Consider the following 24596-nt stretch of genomic DNA (forward strand, 5'->3'; position numbering starts at 1 on the left):
CACACCAGCGCATGCACACTGGGGAGAAGCCATTCACCTGTTCTGTGTGTGAGAAGGGATTCACTAATTCATCTGATGTTCTGACACACCAGCGAGTTCACACTTGGAGAGGCCGTACACCTGCTTTGAGTGTGGCGAGGGATTCACTCAGTCATCCCACCTGCTGTGACACCAGCGTGTTCACACTGGGGAGAGGCCGTTCACCTGCTCCGTGTGTGGGAAGGGATTCACTCAGTCATCCAACCTGCTGAGACACCAGTGACTTCACAAGTGACTGCAGGATTCTGCTGTTATTGCTGCTGTTAATCACATCCAGAACTGAACCATGTTAATTCTGACAGTTGGAGGTTGTTTCTGTTGCGGTTAATGACCCCTATAACTGGGCTGGAGATTAATATTCTGGATATCTGTCAAATAAATCAGCTTTGTTTTCATTGCATTCATGTAGATTTTTGCCTTTCCCACCTGGATATTTAGCATCACCTGGCTGGAGCTCAGAAAGGACAATCTGGGGGAGGATCGTACGGCGCGAAGAGAACTTCAGCCTGGACACAGTCCTTCAGGGCCACACTGAGAGGGGCAAATGGCACTTTGGTCTTTCTCGTCTCTCTTCACTGACAGCAAGGTTGTCATGCGGGTAATCTTGAGGCGTGTAAGAAACGCGTCCCAGCCGCTCTCTTCCATGGTTCAGAGCTCCTCGGCACAGAACAGAAGGCCCCTTTACAACTGTGTTTAGAGTCAGGAAGAACAACGGTGAATGCTGGCAATGTGCTGTCAAATCAGAGATTGGTGTCAAACTGCGATCTGTTCCTAAAATAAAAACAGAAAATGCTGGAGAAATTCAGCAGGTCAGGCAGCATCTGTGAAGAGAGAAACAGAGTTAACATTTCAGGTCGATGACCTTTCGTCAGAACAGAACGTGCGATTTCTTCCTGACTGAAAGTGAAACTGGTTTCAGTTTCCAGTCTAAAGATGACTGGTAATCATTTGACATGTTTATGTGACAGTCCTGAGTCTACCATTTTAAGGCAGGCGTTAACCCATTTAAAATAAACCAGTTTAAAATAAATTGGTTAAATTCTGCATTAAAATAGCAGACGGAGGAGTTCACAGGAGCCTGTTAACTGCTGGTACAATTATACAACAGACACTTGATCTCCAGATAAAGAAGGACCTGCAGCGTGTTTCCTGGAACTCCCTGTTTTATTGATGTGTGTGTGTTAGACACCAGGATAACTAAAAATACACAACCTGGAATATCTACAGAGGTGCGATCCCGACAGTTACTCTGGGATCACTCCCTCTGTGCAACTCCACCACTGATCCTGCTGAAGGTTGTAGGCTAAGGGAGTGGGGCCTCCAGGAGTGGACGGTAAGACTTTAAATACAGGAACAGTTTGCAGCGTAGGTCAGAGAGCACCCCGAGAAGAAGAAAGTTGACGGCTACAGCCAAGGTGGAACATCCTTCGGGCTATCCCTGGAGAGGGAGCATGCGGTGTCCGCCAGGACGCTGGAGGCCTTCCGTCACCAGTGGGCACCGGAGGGACTGGAGTCAATTGTCAACACCAGCAACAGTATTCTGATCTGATTTAATTATAATTTGGAGTTGATTGTTTGTGCCCCTTTAAAAAGGGGGCCCTCTTGGTAATGTGACATCGATTGTTGACAATGTCATTCTAATTGGCATTTTAAAAGAGTTGAACTTCCTTTCGTGCCTCTCAGGCTTGGCAATTATCAAAGTCTGAGTTCATGGATACAGCTTGTTAGATTATGAGTCTTGCTATATAACTATAATATTGTAAGAATGTTACAAGAAGTATTCATTTGTAGAGTCTCCCATGTGAATATTTTACACTCATTTAGTATAGGAGTTGTAATGTTGTGGAATTTACATATTAAAAATAAATCCTGTGCTCAGGGGATTGGGTGTGTGGAGTGTTTCATTGGAGATCTCGAACTCAACTAGGAATAGCGTAAAAGCTCATCAACATCAGTCTGACAAACACCGGAGATTGGTGTCAGTGAATGTGGGACTGGTTTATATCAGACAGGAGGAGATTGGTGTCAGTGACTGTGGGGCTGGTTTATATCAGACAGGAGGAGATTGGTGTCAGTGACTGTGGGGCTGGTTTATAGCAGACAGGAGGAGATTGGTGTCAGTGACTGTGGAGTTGGTTTATATCAGACAGGAGGAGATTGGTGTCAGTGACTGGGTTTGGTTTATATCAGACAGGAGAAGATGGGTGTCAGTGACTGTGGGGATGGTTTATATCAGACAGGAGGAGATTGGTGTCAGTGACTGTGGGGTTGCTTTATATCAGAAAGGAGGAGATTGCAGTCAGTGACTGTGGGGCTGGTTTATATCAGACAGGAGGAGATTGGTGTCAGTGACTGTGCAGTTGGTTTATATCAGACAGGAGGAGATTGGTGTCAGTGACTGGGTTTGGTTTTTTCTCAGACAGGAGGAGATTGGTGTCAGTGACTGTGGGGGTGGTTTATATCAGACAGGAGGAGATTGGTGTCAGTGACTGCAGAGTTGGTTTATATCAGACAGGAGGAGATTGGTGTCAGTGACTGTGGAGTTGGTTTATATCAGACAGGAGGAGATTGGTGTCAGTGACTGTGGGGCTGGTTTATATCAGACAGGAGGAGATTGGTGTCAGTGACTGGGATTGGCTTAAATCAGACAGGAGGAGATTGGTGTCGGTGACTGGGGCAGGTTTATATCGGACAGGAGGAGATTGGTGTCAGTGACTGTGGGGTTGGTTTATATCAGACAGGAGGAGATTGGTGTCAGTGACTGTGGGGTTGGTTTCTGTCAGGCAGGAGGAGATTGGTGTCAGTGACTGTGTGGTTGATTTATATCAGACAGGAGGAGATTGGTGTCAGAGGCTGTGGGGCTGGTTTATATCAGACAGGAGGAGATTGGTGTCAGTGACTGGGGTTGGTTTATATCAGACAGGAGGAGATTGGTGTCAGTGACTGTGGGGCTGGTTTATATCAGACAGGAGGAGATTGGTGTCAGTGACTGTGGGGCTGGTTTATATCAGACAGGAGAAGATTGGTGTCAGAGACTGTGGGGCTGGTTTTTATCAGACAAGAGGAGATTGGTGTCAGTGACTGTGTGGTTGGTTTGTATCAGACGGGAGGAGATGGGTGTCAGTGACTGGGGCTGGTTTATATCAGAAGGGAGGAGATTGGTGTCAGTGACTGGGGTTGGTGTATATCAGACAGGACGGGATTGGTGTCAGTGACTGTGGGGTTGGTTTATATCAGATAAAAGGAGATTGGTGTCAGTGACTGTGGGGTTGGTTTATGTCAGAGCGGAGGAGATTGGTGTCAGTGACTGTGGGGCTGGTTTATATCAGACAGGAGGAGATTGGTGTCAGTGACTGGGGTTGGTTTATATCAGACAGGAGGAGATTGGTGTCATGACTGTGGGGTTGGTTTTTATCAGACAGCAGGAGATTGGTGTCAGTGACTGTGGGGTTTGTATATATCAGACAGGAGGAGGTTGGTGTCAGTGACTGTGGGGTTGGTTTATATCAGACAGCAGGAGATTGGTGTCAGTGACTGTGGGGTTTGTGTATATCAGACAGGAAGACATTGGTGTCAGTGACTGTGGGGTTGGTTTATATCAGACAGGAGGAGATTGGTGTCAGTGACTGTGGGGCTGGTTTATATCAGACAGGAAGACATTGGTGTTAGTGACTGTGTGGTTGGTTTATATCAGACCGGAGGAGATTGGTGTCAGTGACTGTGGGGTTGGTTTATATTAGACAGGAGGAGATTGGTGTTAGTGACTGTGGGGTTGGTTTATGTCAGACAGGAGGAGATTGGTGTCAGTGACTGTGGGGTTGGTTTATATCAGAAAGGAGGAGATTGCAGTCAGTGACTGTGGGGCTGGTTTATATCAGACAGGAGGAGATTGGTGTCAGTGACTGTGCAGTTGGTTTATATCAGACAGGAGGAGATTGGTGTCAGTGACTGGGTTTGGTTTCTTCTCAGACAGGAGGAGATTGGTGTCAGTGACTGCAGAGTTGGTTTATATCAGACAGGAGGAGATTGGTGTCAGTGACTGTGGAGTTGGTTTATATCAGACAGGAGGAGATTGGTGTCAGTGACTGTGGGGCTGGTTTATATCAGACAGGAGGAGATTGGTGTCAGTGACTGGGATTGGTTTAAATCAGACAGGAGGAGATTGGTGTCGGTGACTGGGGCTGGTTTATATCGGACAGGAGGAGATTGGTGTCAGTGACTATGGGGTTGGTTTATATCAGACAGGAGGAGATTGGTGTCAGTGACTGTGGGGTTGGTTTATATCAGACAGGAGGAGATTGGTGTCAGTGACTGTGGGGTTGGTTTCTGTCAGGCAGGAGGAGATTGGTGTCAGTGACTGTGTGGTTGATTTATATCAGACAGGAGGAGATTGGTGTCAGAGGCTGTGGGGTTGGTTTATATCAGACATGAGGAGATTGGTGTCAATGACTGGGGTTGGTTTATATCAGACAGGAGGAGATTGGTGTCAGTGACTGTGGGGCTGGTTTATATCAGACAGGAGGAGATTCGTGTCAGTGACTGTGGGGCTGGTTTATATCAGACAGGAGGAGATTGGTGTCAGTGACTGGGGTTGGTTTATATCAGACAGGAGGAGATTGGTGTCAGTGACTGTGGGGCTGGTTTATATCAGACAGGAGGAGATTGGTGTCAGTGACTGTGGGGCTGGTTTATATCAGACAGGAGAAGATTGGTGTCAGAGACTGTGGGGCTGGTTTTTATCAGACAAGAGGAGATTGGTGTCAGTGACTGTGTGGTTGGTTTATATCAGACGGGAGGAGATGGGTGTCAGTGACTGGGGCTGGTTTATATCAGAAGGGAGGAGATTGGTGTCAGTGACTGGGGTTGGTGTATATCAGACAGGACGGGATTGGTGTCAGTGACTGTGGGGTTGGTTTATATCAGATAAAAGGAGATTGGTGTCAGTGACTGTGGGGTTGGTTTATGTCAGAGCGGAGGAGATTGGTGTCAGTGACTGTGGGGCTGGTTTATATCAGACAGGAGGAGATTGGTGTCAGTGACTGGGGTTGGTTTATATCAGACAGGAGGAGATTGGTGTCATGACTGTGGGGTTGGTTTTTATCAGACAGCAGGAGATTGGTGTCAGTGACTGTGGGGTTTGTATATATCAGACAGGAGGAGGTTGGTGTCAGTGACTGTGGGGTTGGTTTATATCAGACAGCAGGAGATTGGTGTCAGTGACTGTGGGGTTTGTGTATATCAGACAGGAAGACATTGGTGTCAGTGACTGTGGGGTTGGTTTATATCAGACCGGAGGAGATTGGTGTCAGTGACTGTGGGGTTGGTTTATATTAGACAGGAGGAGATTGGTGTTAGTGACTGTGGGGTTGGTTTATGTCAGACAGGAGGAGATTGGTGTCAGTGACTGTGGGGTTGGTTTATATCAGAAAGGAGGAGATTGCAGTCAGTGACTGTGGGGCTGGTTTATATCAGACAGGAGGAGATTGGTGTCAGTGACTGTGCAGTTGGTTTATATCAGACAGGAGGAGATTGGTGTCAGTGACTGGGTTTGGTTTCTTCTCAGACAGGAGGAGATTGGTGTCAGTGACTGCAGAGTTGGTTTATATCAGACAGGAGGAGATTGGTGTCAGTGACTGTGGAGTTGGTTTATATCAGACAGGAGGAGATTGGTGTCAGTGACTGTGGGGCTGGTTTATATCAGACAGGAGGAGATTGGTGTCAGTGACTGGGATTGGTTTAAATCAGACAGGAGGAGATTGGTGTCGGTGACTGGGGCTGGTTTATATCGGACAGGAGGAGATTGGTGTCAGTGACTATGGGGTTGGTTTATATCAGACAGGAGGAGATTGGTGTCAGTGACTGTGGGGTTGGTTTATATCAGACAGGAGGAGATTGGTGTCAGTGACTGTGGGGTTGGTTTCTGTCAGGCAGGAGGAGATTGGTGTCAGAGACTGTGGGGCTGGTTTATATCAGACAGGAGGAGATTGGTGTCAGAGGCTGTGGGGTTGGTTTATATCAGACATGAGGAGATTGGTGTCAATGACTGGGGTTGGTTTATATCAGACAGGAGGAGATTGGTGTCAGTGACTGTGGGGCTGGTTTATATCAGACAGGAGGAGATTCGTGTCAGTGACTGTGGGGCTGGTTTATATCAGACAGGAGGAGATTGGTGTCAGTGACTGTGGGGTTGGTTTATATCAGACGGGAGGAGATTGGTGTCAGTGACTGGGGCTGGTTTATACCAGAAGGGAGGAGATTGGTGTCAGTGACTGGGGTTGGTGTATATCAGACAGGACGGGATTGGTGTCAGTGACTGTGGGGTTGGTTTATATCAGATAAAAGGAGATTGGTGTCAGTGACTGTGGGGTTGGTTTATGTCAGAGCGGAGGAGATTGGTGTCAGTGACTGTGGGGCTGGTTTATATCAGACAGGAGGAGATTGGTGTCAGTGACTGGGGTTGGTTTATATCAGACAGGAGGAGATTGGTGTCATGACTGTGGGGTTGGTTTTTATCAGACAGCAGGAGATTGGTGTCAGTGACTATGGGGTTTGTATATATCAGACAGGAAGACATTGGTGTCAGTGACTGTGGGGTTTGTGTATATCAGACAGGAAGACATTGGTGTCAGTGACTGTGGGGTTGGTTTATATCAGACAGGAGGAGATTGGTGTCAGTGACTGTGGGGCTGGTTTATATCAGACAGGAAGACATTGGTGTCAGTGACTGTGTGGTTGGTTTATATCAGACCGGAGGAGATTGGTGTCAGTGACTGTGGGGTTGGTTTATATTAGACAGGAGGAGATTGGTGTTAGTGACTGTGGGGTTGGTTTATATCAGACAGGAGGAGATTGGTGTCAGTGACTGTGGGGTTGGTTTATTTCAGACAGGAGATTGGTGTCAGTGACTGTGGGGCTGGTTTATATTAGACAGGAGGAGATTGGTGTCAGTGACTGCGGGGTTGGTTTATATCAGAGAGGAGGAGATTGGTGTCAGTGACTGTGTGTTTGGTTTATATCAGACAGGAGATTGGTGTCAGTTACTGTGGGGTTGGTTTATATCAGACAGGAGGAGATTGGTGTCAGTGACTGTGGGAATAGTTTATATCAGACAGGAGGAGATTGGTGTCAGTGACTGTGGGGTTGGTTTATATCAGACAGCAGGAGATTACTGTCAGTGACTGTGTGGTTGGTTTCTCTCAGACAGGAGGAGATTGATGTCAGTGACTGTGGGGCTGGTTTATATCAGACGGGAGTAGATTGGTGTCAGTGACTGCGGGGTTTGTTTATATCAGACAGCAGGAGATGGGTCTCAGAGACTGTGGGGCTGGTTTATATCAGACAGCAGGAGTTTGGTGTCAGTGACTGGGGTTGGTTTATATCAGACAGGAGGAGATTGGTGTCAGTGACTGTGGGGTTTGTGTATATCAGACAGGAAGACATTGGTGTCAGTGACTGTGGGGTTGGTTTATATCAGACAGGAGGAGATTGGTGTCAGTGATTGGGGTTGGTTTATATCAGACAGGAGGAGATTGGTGTCATGACTGTGGGGTTGGTTTTTATCAGACAGCAGGAGATTGGTGTCAGTGACTGTGGGGTTTGTATATATCAGACAGGAGGAGGTTGGTGTCAGTGACTGTGGGGTTGGTTTATATCAGACAGCAGGAGATTGGTGTCAGTGACTGTGGGGTTTGTGTATATCAGACAGGAAGACATTGGTGTCAGTCACTGTGGGGTTGGTTTATATCAGACAGGAGGAGATTGGTGTCAGTGACTGTGGGGCTGGTTTATATCAGACAGGAAGACATTGGTGTTAGTGACTGTGTGGTTGGTTTATATCAGACCGGAGGAGATTGGTGTCAGTGACTGTGGGGTTGGTTTATATTAGACAGGAGGAGATTGGTGTTAGTGACTGTGGGGTTGGTTTATGTCAGACAGGAGGAGATTGGTGTCAGTGACTGTGGGGTTGGTTTATATCAGAAAGGAGGAGATTGCAGTCAGTGACTGTGGGGCTGGTTTATATCAGACAAGAGGAGATTGGTGTCAGTGACTGTGCAGTTGGTTTATATCAGACAGGAGGAGATTGGTGTCAGTGACTGGGTTTGGTTTCTTCTCAGACAGGAGGAGATTGGTGTCAGTGACTGTGGGGGTGGTTTATATCAGACAGGAGGAGATTGGTGTCAGTGACTGCAGAGTTGGTTTATATCAGACAGGAGGAGATTGGTGTCAGTGACTGTGGAGTTGGTTTATATCAGACAGGAGGAGATTGGTGTCAGTGACTGTGGGGCTGGTTTATATCAGACAGGAGGAGATTGGTGTCAGTGACTGGGATTGGTTTAAATCAGACAGGAGGAGATTGGTGTCGGTGACTGGGGCTGGTTTATATCGGACAGGAGGAGATTGGTGTCAGTGACTATGGGGTTGGTTTCTGTCAGGCAGGAGGAGATTGGTGTCAGTGACTGTGTGGTTGATTTATATCAGACAGGAGGAGATTGGTGTCAGAGGCTGTGGGGTTGGTTTATATCAGACAGGAGGAGATTGGTGTCAGTGACTGGGGTTGGTTTATATCAGACAGGAGGAGAATGGTGTCAGTGACTGTGGGGCTGGTTTATATCAGACAGGAGGAGATTCCTGTCAGTGACTGTGGGGCTGGTTTATATCAGACAGGAGGAGATTGGTGTCAGTGACTGTGGGGTTGGTTTATATCAGACGGGAGGAGATTGGTGTCAGTGACTGGGGCTGGTTTATATCAGATAAAAGGAGATTGGTGTCAGTGACTGTGGGGTTGGTTTATGTCAGAGCGGAGGAGATTGGTGTCAGTGACTGTGGGGCTGGTTTATATCAGACAGGAGGAGATTGGTGTCAGTGACTGGGGTTGGTTTATATCAGACAGGAGGAGATTGGTGTCATGACTGTGGGGTTGGTTTTTATCAGACAGCAGGAGATTGGTGTCAGTGACTATGGGGTTTGTATATATCAGACAGGAAGACATTGGTGTCAGTGACTGTGGGGTTTGTGTATTTCAGACAGGAAGACATTGGTGTCAGTGACTGTGGGGTTGGTTTATATCAGACAGGAGGAGATTGGTGTCAGTGACTGTGGGGCTGGTTTATATCAGACAGGAAGACATTGGTGTCAGTGACTGTGTGGTTGGTTTATATCAGACCGGACGAGATTGGTGTCAGTGACTGTGGGGTTGGTTTATATTAGACAGGAGGAGATTGGTGTTAGTGACTGTGGGGTTGGTTTATATCAGACAGGAGGAGATTGGTGTCAGTGACTGTGGGGTTGGTTTATTTCAGACAGGAGATTGGTGTCAGTGACTGTGGGGCTGGTTTATATTAGACAGGAGGAGATTGGTGTCAGTGACTGCGGGGTTGGTTTATATCAGAGAGGAGGAGATTGGTGTCAGTGACTGTGTGTTTGGTTTATATCAGACAGGAGATTGGTGTCAGTTACTGTGGGGTTGGTTTATATCAGACAGGAGGAGATTGGTGTCAGTGACTGTGGGAATAGTTTATATCAGACAGGAGGAGATTGGTGTCAGTGACTGTGGGGTTGGTTTATATCAGACAGCAGGAGATTACTGTCAGTGACTGTGTGGTTGGTTTCTCTCAGACAGGAGGAGATTGATGTCAGTGACTGTGGGGCTGGTTTATATCAGACGGGAGTAGATTGGTGTCAGTGACTGTGGGGTTTGTTTATATCAGACAGCAGGAGATGGGTCTCAGAGACTGTGGGGGTGGTTTATATCAGACAGGAGGAGATTGGTGTCAGTGACTGCAGAGTTGGTTTATATCAGACAGGAGGAGATTGGTGTCAGTGACTGTGGAGTTGGTTTATATCAGACAGGAGGAGATTGGTGTCAGTGACTGTGGGGCTGGTTTATATCAGACAGGAGGAGATTGGTGTCAGTGACTGGGATTGGTTTAAATCAGACAGGAGGAGATTGGTGTCGGTGACTGGGGCTGGTTTATATCGGACAGGAGGAGATTGGTGTCAGTGACTATGGGGTTGGTTTCTGTCAGGCAGGAGGAGATTGGTGTCAGTGACTGTGTGGTTGATTTATATCAGACAGGAGGAGATTGGTGTCAGAGGCTGTGGGGTTGGTTTATATCAGACAGGAGGAGATTGGTGTCAGTGACTGGGGTTGGTTTATATCAGACAGGAGGAGATTGGTGTCAGTGACTGTGGGGCTGGTTTATATCAGACAGGAGGAAATTCGTGTCAGTGACTGTGGGGCTGGTTTATATCAGACAGGAGGAGATTGGTGTCAGTGACTGTGGGGTTGGTTTATATCAGATGGGAGGAGATTGGTGTCAGTGACTGGGGCTGGTTTATACCAGAAGGGAGGAGATTGGTGTCAGTGACTGGGGTTGGTGTATATCAGACAGGACGGGATTGGTGTCAGTGACTGTGGGGTTGGTTTATATCAGATAAAAGGAGATTGGTATCAGTGACTGTGGGGTTGGTTTATGTCAGAGCGGAGGAGATTGGTGTCAGTGACTGTGGGGCTGGTTTATATCAGACAGGAGGAGATTGGTGTCAGTGACTGGGGTTGGTTTATATCAGACAGGAGGAGATTGGTGTCATGACTGTGGGGTTGGTTTTTATCAGACAGCAGGAGATTGGTGTCAGTGACTATGGGGTTTGTATATATCAGACAGGAAGACATTGGTGTCAGTGACTGTGGGGTTTGTGTATATCAGACAGGAAGACATTGGTGTCAGTGACTGTGGGGTTGGTTTATATCAGACAGGAGGAGATTGGTGTCAGTGACTGTGGGGCTGGTTTATATCAGACAGGAAGACATTGGTGTCAGTGACTGTGTGGTTGGTTTATATCAGACCGGAGGAGATTGGTGTCAGTGACTGTGGGGTTGGTTTATATTAGACAGGAGGAGATTGGTGTTAGTGACTGTGGGGTTGGTTTATATCAGACAGGAGGAGATTGGTGTCAGTGACTGTGGGGTTGGTTTATTTCAGACAGGAGATTGGTGTCAGTGACTGTGGGGCTGGTTTATATTAGACAGGAGGAGATTGGTGTCAGTGACTGCGGGGTTGGTTTATATCAGAGAGGAGGAGATTGGTGTCAGTGACTGTGTGTTTGGTTTATATCAGACAGGAGATTGGTGTCAGTTACTGTGGGGTTGGTTTATATCAGACAGGAGGAGATTGGTGTCAGTGACTGTGGGAATAGTTTATATCAGACAGGAGGAGATTGGTGTCAGTGACTGTGGGGTTGGTTTATATCAGACAGCAGGAGATTACTGTCAGTGACTGTGTGGTTGGTTTCTCTCAGACAGGAGGAGATTGATGTCAGTGACTGTGGGGCTGGTTTATATCAGACGGGAGTAGATTGGTGTCAGTGACTGTGGGGTTTGTTTATATCAGACAGCAGGAGATGGGTCTCAGAGACTGTGGGGCTGGTTTATATCAGACAGCAGGAGTTTGGTGTCAGTGACTGGGGTTGGTTTATATCAGACAGGAGGAGATTGGTGTCAGTGACTGTGGGGTTTGTGTATATCAGACAGGAAGACATTGGTGTCAGTGACTGTGGGGTTGGTTTATATCAGACAGGAGGAGATTGGTGTCAGTGACTGTGGGGCTGGTTTATATCAGACAGGAAGACATTGGTGTTAGTGACTGTGTGGTTCGTTTATATCAGACCGGAGGAGATTGGTGTCAGTGACTGTGGGGTTGGTTTATATTAGACAGGAGGAGATTGGTGTTCGTGACTGTGGGGTTGGTTTATATCAGACAGGAGGAGATTGGTGTCAGTGACTGTGGGGTTGGTTTATTTCAGACAGGAGATTGGTGTCAGTGACTGTGGGGCTGGTTTATATTAGACAGGAGGAGATTGGTGTCAGTGACAGCGGGGTTGGTTTATGTCAGAGAGGAGGAGATTGGTGTCAGTGACTGTGTGTTTGGTTTATATCAGACAGGAGATTGGTGTCAGTGACTGGGGTTGGTTTATATCAGACAGGAGGAGATTGGTGTCAGTGACAGTGGGGCTGGTTTATATCAGGCAGGAGATTGGTGTCAGTTACTGTGGGGTTGTTTTATATCAGACAGGAGGAGATTGGTGTCAGTGACTGTGGGAATAGTTTATATCAGACAGGAGGAGATTGGTGTCAGTGAGTGTGGGGTTGGTTTATATCAGACAGCAGGAGATTACTGTCAGTGACTGTGTGGTTGGTTTCTCTCAGACAGGAGGAGATTGGTGTCAGTGACTGTGGGGCTGGTTTATATCAGACGGGAGTAGATTGGTGTCAGTGACTGTGGGGTTTGTTTATATCAGACAGGAGGAGATTGGTGTCAGTGACTGTGGGGCTGGTTTATATCAGACAGGAGTAGATTGGTGTCAGTGACTGTGGTGTTTGTTTATATCAGACAGCAGGAGATGGGTCTCAGAGACTGTGGGGCTGGTTTATATCAGACAGCAGGAGTTTGGTGTCAGTGACTGGGGTTGGTTTATATCAGACAGGAGGAGATTGGTGTCAGTGACTGTGGGGTTGGTTTATATCAGACAGGAGGAGATTGGTGTCAGTGACTGTGTGCTTGGTTTATATCAGACAGGAGATTGGTATCAGTGACTGGGGTTGGTTTCTATCAGACAGGAGGAGATTGGTGTCAGTGACTGTGGGGTTGGTTTATATCAGACAGGAGGAGATTGGTGTCAGTGACTGTGGGGCTTGTTTATATCAGGCAGGAGGAGATTGGTGTCAGTGATGGTGGGGTTTGTTTATATCAGACAGGAGGAGATTGGTGTCAGAGACTGTGGGGCTGGTTTATATCAGACAGGAGGAGAGTGGTGTCATTAACAAGGGTTGGTTTATGTCAGACAGGAGGAGATTGGTGTCAGTGACTGTGGGGCTCGTTTATATCAGACAGGAGGAGATTGGAGTCAGTGACTGTGGGGCTGGTTTATATCAGACAGGAGGAGATAGGTGTCAGTGACTGTAGGGTTAGTTTCTTTCAGACAGGAGGAGATTGGTGTCGGTAACTGTGGGGTTAGTTTATATCAGACAAGAGGAGATTGGTGTCAGTGACTGTGGGGCTGGTTTATATCAGACAGGAGGAGATTGGTGTTAGTGACTGTTGGGTTGGTTTATTTCAGACAGGGGGAGATTGGTGTCATTGACTGCGGGGTTGGTTTAAATCAGACAGGAGGCGATTGGTGTCAGTGACTGGTTTTGGTTTATATCAGACAGGAGGAGATTGGTTTTAGTGAATGTGGGGTTGGTTTATATCACATGGGAGGAGATTGTTGTCATTGACTGTGGGGTTGGTGTATATCAGACAGGAGGAGATTGGTGTCAGTGACTGTGGGGTTTGTGTATATCAGACAGGAGGAGATTGGTGTCAGTGCCTGTGGGGTTGGTTTATATCAGACAGGAGGAGATTGGTGTCAGTGACTGTGGGGCTGGTTTATATCAGACAGGAAGACATTGGTGTCAGTGACTGTGTGGTTGGTTTATATCAGACAGGAGGAGATTGGTGTCAGTGACTGTGGGGTTGGTTTATATCAGACAGGAGGAGATTGGTGTTAGTGACTGCGGGGTTGGTTTATATCAGACAGGAGGAGATTGGTGTCAGTGACTGTGGGGCTGGTTTATATCAGACAGGAGGACATTGGTGTCAGTGACTGTGGGGCTGGTTTATATCAGACAGGCGGAGATTGGTGTCCGTGACTGTGGGGTTGGTTTATATCAGACAGGAGATTGGTGTCAGTGACTGTGGGACTGGTTTATATCAGAGAGGAGGAGATTGGTGTCATTGACTGTGTGTTTGGTTTATATCAGACAGGAGATTGGTGTCAGTGACTGGGGCTGGGTTATATCAGACAGGAGGAGATTGGTGTCAGTGACAGTGGGGCTGGTTTATATCAGGCAGGAGATTGGTTTCAGTTACTGTGGGGTTGGTTTATATCAGACAGGAGGCGATTGGTGTCAGTGACTGTGGGAATAGTTTATATCAGACAGGAGGAGATTGGTGTCAGTGACTGTGGGGTTCGTTTATATCAGACAGCAGGAGATTACTGTCAGTGACTGTGTGGTTGGTTTCTCTCAGACAGGAGGAGATTGGTGTCAGTGACTGTGGGGCTGGATTATATCAGACGGGAGTAGATTGGTGTCAGTGACTGTGGGGTTTGTTTATATCAGACAGCAGGAGATGGGTCTCAGTGACTGTGGGGCTGGTTTATATCAGACAGCAGGAGATTGGTGTCAGTGACTGGGATTGGTTTATATCAGACGGGAGTAGATTGCTGTCAGTGACTGTGCGTTTTGTTTATATCAGACAGCAGGAGATGGGTCTCAGTGACTGTGGGGCTGGTTTATATCAGACAAAAGGAGATTGGTATCAGTGACTGGGGTTGGTTTATATCAGACAGGAGGAGATTGGAGTCAGTGACTGTGGGGCTGGTTTATATCAGACAGGAGGAGATAGGTGTCAGTGACTGTAGGGTTAGTTTCTTTCAGACAGGAGGAGATTGGTGTCAGTGACTGTGGGGTTAGTTTATATCAGACAAGAGGAGATTGGAGTCAGTGACTGTGGGGCTGGTTTATATCAGACAGGAGGAGATTGGTGTTAGTGACTGTTGGGTTGGTTTATTTCAGACAGGAGGAGATTGGTGTCAGTGACAGTGGGGTTGGTTTCTGTCAGGCAGGAGGAGATTGGTGTCAGTAACTGTGTGGTTGATTTATATCAGATAGGAGGAGATTGGTGTCAGAGACTGTGGGGCTGGTTTATATCAGACAGGAGGAGATTGGTGTCAGTGACTCGGGTTGGTTTATATCAGACAGGAGGAGATTGGTGTCAGTGACTGTGGGGCTGGTTTATATCAGACAGGAGGAGATTCGTGTCAGTGACTGTGGGGCTAGTTTATATCAGACAGGAGGAGATTGGTGTCAGTGACTGTGGGGCTGGTTTATATCAGACAGGAGGAGATTGGTGTCAGTGACTGTGGGGTTGGTTTATATCAGACGGGAGGAGATGGGTGTCAGTGACTGGGGCTGGTTTATATCAGAAGGGAGGAGATTGGTGTCAGTGACTGGGGTTGGTGTATATCAGACAGGACAGGATTGGTGTCAGTGACTGTGGGGTTGGTTTATATCAGATAAAAGGAGATTGGTGTCAGTGACTGTGGGGTTGGTTTATGTCAGAGCGGAGGAGATTGGTGTCAGTGACTGTGGGGCTGGTTTATATCAGACAGGAGGAGATTGGTGTCAGTGACTGGGGTTGGTTTGTATCAGACAGGAGGAGATTGGTGTCATGACTGTGGGGTTGGTTTTTATCAGACAGCAGGAGATTGGTGTCAGTGACTGTGGGGCTGGTTTATATCAGAGAGGAGGAGATTGGTGTCAGTGACTGTGGTGTTGGTTTATATCCGACAGGAGGAGATTGGTGTCAGTGACTGTGGGGTTGGTTTATATCAGACAGGAGATTGGTGTCAGTGACTGTGGGGCTGGTTTATATTAGACAGGAGGAGATTGATGTCAGTGACTGCGGGGTTGGTTTATATCAGAGAGGAGGAGATTGGTGTCATTGACTGTGTGTTTGGTTTATATCAGACAGGAGATTGGTGTCAGTGACTGGGGCTGGGTTATATCAGACAGGAGGAGATTGGTGTCAGTGACAGTGGGGCTGGTTTATATCAGGCAGGAGATTGGTGTCAGTTACTGTGGGGTTGGTTTATATCAGACAGGAGGCGATTGGTGTCAGTGACTGTGGGAATAGTTTATATCAGACAGGAGGAGATTGGTGTCAGTGACTGTGGGGTTCGTTTATATCAGACAGGAGGAGATTGGTGTCAGTGACTGTGGGGCTGGTTTATATCAGACGGGAGTAGATTTGTGTCAGTGACTGTGGGGTTTGTTTATATCAGACAGCAGGAGATGGGTCTCAGAGACTGTGGGGCTGGTTTATATCAGACAGCAGGAGATTGGTGTCAGTGACTGGGGTTGGTTTATATCAGACGGGAGTAGATTGCTGTCAGTGACTGTGGGGTTTGTTTTCATCAGACAGCAGGAGACGGGTCTCAGTGACTGTGGGGCTGGTTTATATCAGACAAAAGGAGATTGGTGTCAGTGACTGAGGTTGGTTTATATCAGACAGGAGGAGATTGGAGTCAGTGACTGTGGGGCTGGTTTATATCAGACAGGAGGAGATAGGTGTCAGTGACTGTAGGGTTAGTTTCTTTCAGACAGGAGGAGATTGGTGTCAGTGACTGTGGGGTTAGTTTATATCAGACAAGAGGAGATTGGAGTCAGTGACTGTGGGGCTGGTTTATATCAAACAGGAGGAGATAGGTGTCAGTGACTGTTGGGTTAGTTTATATCAGACAGGAGGAGATTGGTGTCAGTGACTGTGGGGCTGGTTTATATCCGACAGGAGGAGATTGGTGTTAGTGACTGTTGGGTTGGTTTATATCAGACAGGAGGAGATTGGTGTCAGTGACTGTGGGGTTAGTTTATATCAGACAAGAGGAGATTGGAGTCAGTGACTGTGGGGCTGGTTTATATCAGACAGGAGGAGATAGGTGTCAGTGACTGTTGGGTTAGTTTATATCAGACAGGAGGAGATTGGTGTCAGTGACTGTGGGGTTGGTTTATATCAGACAAGAGGAGATTGGTGTCAGTGACTGTGGGGCTGGTTTATATCAGACAGGAGGAGATTGGTGTTAGTGACTGTTGGGTTGGTTTATTTCAGACAGGAGGAGATTGGTGTCATTGAGTGCGGGGTTGGTTTATATCAGACAGGAGGCGATTGGTGTCAGTGACTGGTTTTGGTTTATATCAGACAGGAGGAGATTGGTTTTAGTGAATGTGGGGTTGGTTTATATCACATGGGAGGAGATTGTTGTCATTGACTGTGGGGTTAGTGTATGTCAGACAGGAAGAGATTGGTGTCAGTGACTGTGGGGTTTGTGTATTTCAGACAGGAGGAGATTGGTGTCAGTGACTGTGGGGTTGGTTTATATCAGACAGGAGGAGATTGGTGTCAGTGACTGTGGGGCTGGTTTATATCAGACAGGAAGACATTGGTGTCAGTGACTGTGTGGTCGGTTTATATCAGACAGGAGGAGATTGGTGTCAGTGACTGTGGGGTTGGTTTATATTAGACAGGAGGAGATTGGTGTTAGTGACTGCGGCGTTGGTTTATATCAGACAGGAGGAGATTGGTGTCAGTGACTGTGGGGTTGGTTTATATCAGACAGGAGGAGATTGGTGTTAGTGACTGCGGGGCTGGTTTATATCAGACAGGAGGACATTGGTGTCAGTGACTGTGGGGCTGGTTTATATCAGACAGGCGGAGATTGGTGTCCGTGACTGTGGGGTTGGTTTATATCAGACAGGAGATTGGTGTCAGTGACTGTGGGACTGGTTTATATCAGAGAGGAGGAGATTGGTGTCATTGACTGTGTGTTTGGTTTATATCAGACAGGAGATTGGTGTCAGTGACTGGGGCTGGGTTATATCAGACAGGAGGAGATTGGTGTCAGTGACAGTGGGGCTGGTTTATATCAGGCAGGAGATTGGTTTCAGTTACTGTGGGGTTGGTTTATATCAGACAGGAGGCGATTGGTGTCAGTGACTGTGGGAATAGTTTATATCAGACAGGAGGAGATTGGTGTCAGTGACTGTGTGGTTCGTTTATATCAGACAGCAGGAGATTACTGTCAGTGACTGTGTGGTTGGTTTCTCTCAGACAGGAGGAGATTGGTGTCAGTGACTGTGGGGCTGGATTATATCAGACGGGAGTAGATTGGTGTCAGTGACTGTGGGGTTTGTTTATATCAGACAGCAGGAGATGGGTCTCAGTGACTGTGGGGCTGGTTTATATCAGACAGCAGGAGATTGGTGTCAGTGACTGGGATTGGTTTATATCAGACGGGAGTAGATTGCTGTCAGTGACTGTGCGTTTTGTTTATATCAGACAGCAGGAGATGGGTCTCAGTGACTGTGGGGCTGGTTTATATCAGACAAAAGGAGATTGGTATCAGTGACTGGGGTTGGTTTATATCAGACAGGAGGAGATTGGAGTCAGTGACTGTGGGGCTGGTTTATATCAGACAGGAGGAGATAGGTGTCAGTGACTGTAGGGTTAGTTTCTTTCAGACAGGAGGAGATTGGTGTCAGTGACTGTGGGGTTAGTTTATATCAGACAAGAGGAGATTGGAGTCAGTGACTGTGGGGCTGGTTTATATCAGACAGGAGGAGATTGGTGTTAGTGACTGTTGGGTTGGTTTATTTCAGACAGGAGGAGATTGGTGTCAGTGACAGTGGGGTTGGTTTCTGTCAGGCAGGAGGAGATTGGTGTCAGTAACTGTGTGGTTGATTTATATCAGATAGGAGGAGATTGGTGTCAGAGACTGTGGGGCTGGTTTATATCAGACAGGAGGAGATTGGTGTCAGTGACTCGGGTTGGTTTATATCAGACAGGAGGAGATTGGTGTCAGTGACTGTGGGGCTGGTTTATATCAGACAGGAGGAGATTCGTGTCAGTGACTGTGGGGCTAGTTTATATCAGACAGGAGGAGATTGGTGTCAGTGACTGTGGGGCTGGTTTATATCAGACGGGAGGAGATGGGTGTCAGTGACTGGGGCTGGTTTATATCAGAAGGGAGGAGATTGGTGTCAGTGACTGGGGTTGGTGTATATCAGACAGGACAGGATTGGTGTCAGTGACTGTGGGGTTGGTTTATATCAGATAAAAGGAGATTGGTGTCAGTGACTGTGGGGTTGGTTTATGTCAGAGCGGAGGAGATTGGTGTCAGTGACTGTGGGGCTGGTTTATATCAGACAGGAGGAGATTGGTGTCAGTGACTGGGGTTGGTTTGTATCAGACAGGAGGAGATTGGTGTCATGACTGTGGGGTTGGTTTTTATCAGACAGCAGGAGATTGGTGTCAGTGACTGTGGGGCTGGTTTATATCAGAGAGGAGGAGATTGGTGTCAGTGACTGTGGTGTTGGTTTATATCCGACAGGAGGAGATTGGTGTCAGTGACAGTGGGGTTGGTTTATATCAGACAGGAGATTGGTGTCAGTGACTGTGGGGCTGGTTTATATTAGACAGGAGGAGATTGATGTCAGTGACTGCGGGGTTGGTTTATATCAGAGAGGAGGAGATTGGTGTCATTGACTGTGTGTTTGGTTTATATCAGACAGGAGATTGGTGTCAGTGACTGGGGCTGGGTTATATCAGACAGGAGGAGATTGGTGTCAGTGACAGTGGGGCTGGTTTATATCAGGCAGGAGATTGGTGTCAGTTACTGTGGGGTTGGTTTATATCAGACAGGAGGCGATTGGTGTCAGTGACTGTGGGAATAGTTTATATCAGACAGGAGGAGATTGGTGTCAGTGACTGTGGGGTTCGTTTATATCAGACAGGAGGAGATTGGTGTCAGTGACTGTGGGGCTGGTTTATATCAGACGGGAGTAGATTTGTGTCAGTGACTGTGGGGTTTGTTTATATCAGACAGCAGGAGATGGGTCTCAGAGACTGTGGGGCTGGTTTATATCAGACAGCAGGAGATTGGTGTCAGTGACTGGGGTTGGTTTATATCAGACGGGAGTAGATTGCTGTCAGTGACTGTGGGGTTTGTTTTCATCAGACAGCAGGAGACGGGTCTCAGTGACTGTGGGGCTGGTTTATATCAGACAAAAGGAGATTGGTGTCAGTGACTGAGGTTGGTTTATATCAGACAGGAGGAGATTGGAGTCAGTGACTGTGGGGCTGGTTTATATCAGACAGGAGGAGATAGGTGTCAGTGACTGTAGGGTTAGTTTCTTTCAGACAGGAGGAGATTGGTGTCAGTGACTGTGGGGTTAGTTTATATCAGACAAGAGGAGATTGGAGTCAGTGACTGTGGGGCTGGTTTATATCAAACAGGAGGAGATAGGTGTCAGTGACTGTTGGGTTAGTTTATATCAGACAGGAGGAGATTGGTGTCAGTGACTGTGGGGCTGGTTTATATCCGACAGGAGGAGATTGGTGTTAGTGACTGTTGGGTTGGTTTATATCAGACAGGAGGAGATTGGTGTCAGTGACTGTGGGGTTAGTTTATATCAGACAAGAGGAGATTGGAGTCAGTGACTGTGGGGCTGGTTTATATCAGACAGGAGGAGATAGGTGTCAGTGACTGTTGGGTTAGTTTATATCAGACAGGAGGAGATTGGTGTCAGTGACTGTGGGGTTGGTTTATATCAGACAAGAGGAGATTGGTGTCAGTGACTGTGGGGCTGGTTTATATCAGACAGGAGGAGATTGGTGTTAGTGACTGTTGGGTTGGTTTATTTCAGACAGGAGGAGATTGGTGTCATTGAGTGCGGGGTTGGTTTATATCAGACAGGAGGCGATTGGTGTCAGTGACTGGTTTTGGTTTATATCAGACAGGAGGAGATTGGTTTTAGTGAATGTGGGGTTGGTTTATATCACATGGGAGGAGATTGTTGTCATTGACTGTGGGGTTAGTGTATGTCAGACAGGAAGAGATTGGTGTCAGTGACTGTGGGGTTTGTGTATTTCAGACAGGAGGAGATTGGTGTCAGTGACTGTGGGGTTGGTTTATATCAGACAGGAGGAGATTGGTGTCAGTGACTGTGGGGCTGGTTTATATCAGACAGGAAGACATTGGTGTCAGTGACTGTGTGGTCGGTTTATATCAGACAGGAGGAGATTGGTGTCAGTGACTGTGGGGTTGGTTTATATTAGACAGGAGGAGATTGGTGTTAGTGACTGCGGCGTTGGTTTATATCAGACAGGAGGAGATTGGTGTCAGTGACTGTGGGGCTGGTTTATATCAGACAGGAAGACATTGGTGTCAGTGACTGTGGGGCTGGTTTATATCAGAGAGGAGGGGATTGGTGTCAGTGACTGTGGGGTTGGTTTATATCAGACAGGAGGAGATTGGTGTCAGTGACTGTGGGGTTGGTTTATATCAGACAGGAGATTGGTGTCAGTGACTGTGGGGCTGGTTTATATTAGACAGGAGGAGACGGGTGTCAGTGACTGCGGGGTTGGTTTATATCAGAGAGGAGGAGATTGGTGTCATTGACTGTGTGTTTGGTTTATATCAGACAGGAGATTGGTGTCAGTGACTGGGGCTGGTTTATATCAGACAGGAGGAGATTGGTGTCAGTGACAGTGGGGCTGGTTTATATCAGGCAGGAGATTGGTGTCAGTTACTGTGGGGTTGGTTTATATCAGACAGGAGGCGATTGGTGTCAGTGACTGTGGGAATAGTTTATATCAGGCAGGAGGAGATTGGTGTCAGTGTCTGTGGGGTTCGTTTATATCAGACAGCAGGAGATTACTGTCAGTGACTGTGTGGTTGGTTTCTCTCAGACAGGAGGAGATTGGTATCAGTGACTGTGGGGCTGGTTTATATCAGACGGGAGTAGATTGGTGTCAGTGACTGTGGGGTTTGTTTATATCAGACAGCAGGAGATTACTGTCAGTGACTGTGTGGTTGGTTTCTCTCAGACAGGAGGAGATTGGTATCAGTGACTGTGGGGCTGGTTTATATCAGGCGGGAGTAGATTGGTGTCAGTGACTGTGGGGTTTGTTTATATCAGACAGCAGGAGATGGGTCTCAGAGACTGTGGGGCTGGTTTATATCAGACAGCAGGAGATTGGTGTCAGTGACTGGGGTTGGTTTATATCAGGCGGGAGTAGATTGGTGTCAGTGACTGTGGGGTTTGTTTATATCAGACAGCAGGAGATGGGTCTCATTGACTGTGGGGCTGGTTTATATCAGACAAAAGGAGATTGGTGTCAGTGACTGGGGTTGGTTTATATCAGACAGGAGGAGATTGGTGTCAGTGACTGTGGGGTTGGTTTATATCAGACAGGAGGAGATTGGTGTCAGTGACTGTGTGCTTGGTTTATATCAGACAGGAGATTGGTGTCAGTGACTCGGGTTGGTTTCTATCAGACAGGAGGAGATTGGTGTCAGTGACACCAATCTCCTTTCTGATATAAACCAACCCCACAGTCACCGACACCAATCTCCTCCCGTTTGATATAAACCAGCCCCACAGTCACCGACACCAATCTCCTTTTGTCTGATACAAACCAACCCCACAGTCACTGATACCAATCTCCTCCTGTCTGATATAAACCAGCCCCAGTCACTGACACCAATCTCCTTTTGTCTGATACAAACCAACCCCACAGACCCAGTAAGATTAAACTCAGCCCATTACTTTGACTGGACTTGTCTCAATTCCCATGCTGAGGGGATTGCTGTACCAGATGGGAGGGGCAACATTTGGGGACTCTCGATTCTCCGCCAATTCCCATTCCCATTCTTTCTGGTGGATAATGGAGGTACCACTGTGTGTAATGTGCAAGTCAGTAAGATTTGTCAGCGAGGATTAATCAGCACTTTGTCATTGGAGATGTTTAGCAGTGGAACCTTTCAGACACTGAAATATACCAAAGATTAATATAGGATTCAATTAAAATGTATAATTTTATTGTTAACTAATTTCTGATGACAGTTGCTGAATTAAGGGGAAAAATCACAGACAGCGGTTCTTAAAGGAACACTGCAGCCTCGAGAACACAATCAACTATATATCCAGAATATTAAACTACAGCCAGTTATAGGGGTTATTAATATCATCAGAAACAAACCCAACTATCAGAATGAATAAGGTTCAGTCCTGGATGTGATTAACAGCAGAAATAACAGCAGAATCAAACCCCTGCAGTCACATGTGAACTCGCTGGTGTGTCAGCAGGTGGGATGACTGAGTGAATCCCTTCACACACACGGAGCAGGTGAACGGCCTCTCCCTGGTGTGAACTCGCTGGTGTGTCAGCAGGTGGGATGACCGAGAGAATCCCTTCACACACACGGAGCAGGTGAACGGCCTCTTCCCAGTGTGAACTCACTGGGGTGCAATGAGGTTGGATGGACAGGTGAAATCCTGAGCTTATAACTGAGACCTTCCCTGGATACCAAGGTTGCGAGAGGCACTCTGGAAGGTATGGGGAGCTGGGAATTTTCCATGAGAGTAACTGAAGGTATGAGAGCTGAAATAATCTAAAGTTAGAAAGGAGAAAAGGCCCCAAAATGGAACAGTCTGTAACAGGACATCAATTAGTCTCCTTTTATCTTGGAGGCATCAAATATCGACACACTGTGTTATTTGAAATATCAAAATATTAAACTCCAACCCAGTTATAGGAGTTATTAACATCAGCAGAAACTAGCTCCAACTGGCAGAATGAACATGGTTCAGTTCTGGCTGTGATTAACAGCAGCAGTAACAGCAGAATCCAACTTAGGCAGTAACGTGTGAACTCGCTGGTGTCTTAGCAGGTCGGATGACTGAGGGAAATTCTTCCCACACTCAGAGCAGGTGAACGGCCTCACCCCAGTGTGAACTCGCTGGTGTTTCAGCAGGTTGGATGACTGAGCGAATCCCTTCCCATACTCAGCGCAGGTGAACGGTCTCTCCCCAGTGTGAACGCGCTGGTGTTTCAGCAGGTGGGATGACTGAGTGAATCTCTTCCCACACTTACAACAGGTGAATGGCCTCTCCCCGGTGTGAAGTCGCTGGTGTTTCAGCAGGTGGGATGAACAAGTGAATTCCTTCCCACACACTGAGCAGGTGAATGGTCTCTGTCCAGTGTGAACTTGCTGGTGAGTTACAAGGAGGGATGACCGAGTGAATCCCTTCCCACACACGGAGCAGGTGAATGACCTCTCCCCAGTGTGAACTCGCTGGTGTCTCAGCAGGTCGGATGACTGTGTGAATCCCTTCCCACGCATGGAGCAGGTAAACGGCCTCTCCCCAGTGTGACTGCGCTGATGGATTTCCAGCTGTGATGGGAAAATGAATCCCTTCCCACAGTCCCCACATTTCCAAGGTTTCTCCATGGTGTGGGTGTCCTTGTGTCTCTCCAGGTTGGACGATCAGTTGAAGCCTCGTCCACACACAACACGTGTACGGTTTCTCCCCGCTGTGAATGGTGCGATGTTTTTTCAGGCTGTGTAACTGGTTAAAGCTCTTTCCACAGTCAGTGCACTGGAACACTCTCACTCGGGTGTGTGTGTCTCGGTGCTTTTCCAGTCACACTGATGTTTGAAATCTTTTCCCCCAGACAGAAGAGACAAACATTTCTCCTTCCACATTCAAAGGCCGATGATATTCAGGTCCTGATGAATTGAGTGACTCTGTCAGATCTTGACATGATGTTTGGTTTGAGTTTCCCGTCTGCAAATCCTCCCCTTCTAATACCCTGTAAAAGGAGTTTACAAAAATCATCGCTGTAAGTGCAGGATATAAATTCAGAACAGTCAATTCTAGTTTCTATGGAACATTCTTTCCTCTCTTGTTCCCCCAAAGCTGTAAATTCCCGTCCCAGACACTCTCCCTCCTCCCTATGCTGAAATCCAAACCCATCGCACCGTCTCCAACATTTCTTTCCTCCACTCCCAGTTTTCCCCCTCTCTCTACTCTGGTTGGGTTCAGTTCCACACCCGCTGTGTGCAGAGTGAGAATAAAATCAATGAGCCAATGATTGTCTCTCCTGGTCACTGGG

General features: G+C 47.3%; 1 protein-coding gene across 1 annotated transcript; it reads right to left on the reverse strand.

Moving 5' to 3' along the window:
• Positions 1–22509: 22509 nt before the first annotated feature.
• LOC147119464 (uncharacterized) lies at positions 22510–24379 on the reverse strand. The gene has a single exon (XM_085985050.1). It carries the CDS (start codon positions 23929–23931, stop codon positions 23287–23289), a length of 645 nt encoding a protein of 214 aa, XP_085841176.1. The 5' UTR covers positions 23932–24379; the 3' UTR covers positions 22510–23286.
• Between the last annotated feature and the right edge of the window lie 217 nt (positions 24380–24596).

The sequence above is a fragment of the Somniosus microcephalus genome, chromosome 4, assembly GCF_052327205.1.
Source record: "Somniosus microcephalus isolate GS21.2 chromosome 4, FLI_Smic_1.0, whole genome shotgun sequence".
Lineage (NCBI taxonomy): Eukaryota > Metazoa > Chordata > Chondrichthyes > Squaliformes > Somniosidae > Somniosus > Somniosus microcephalus.

What these genes read in the sequence shown, in the direction of transcription:
- LOC147119464 (XM_085985050.1), bottom strand. Translation starts at nt 23,931, where the DNA reads ATGGAGAAACCTTGGAAATGTGGGGACTGTGGGAAGGGATTCATTTTC.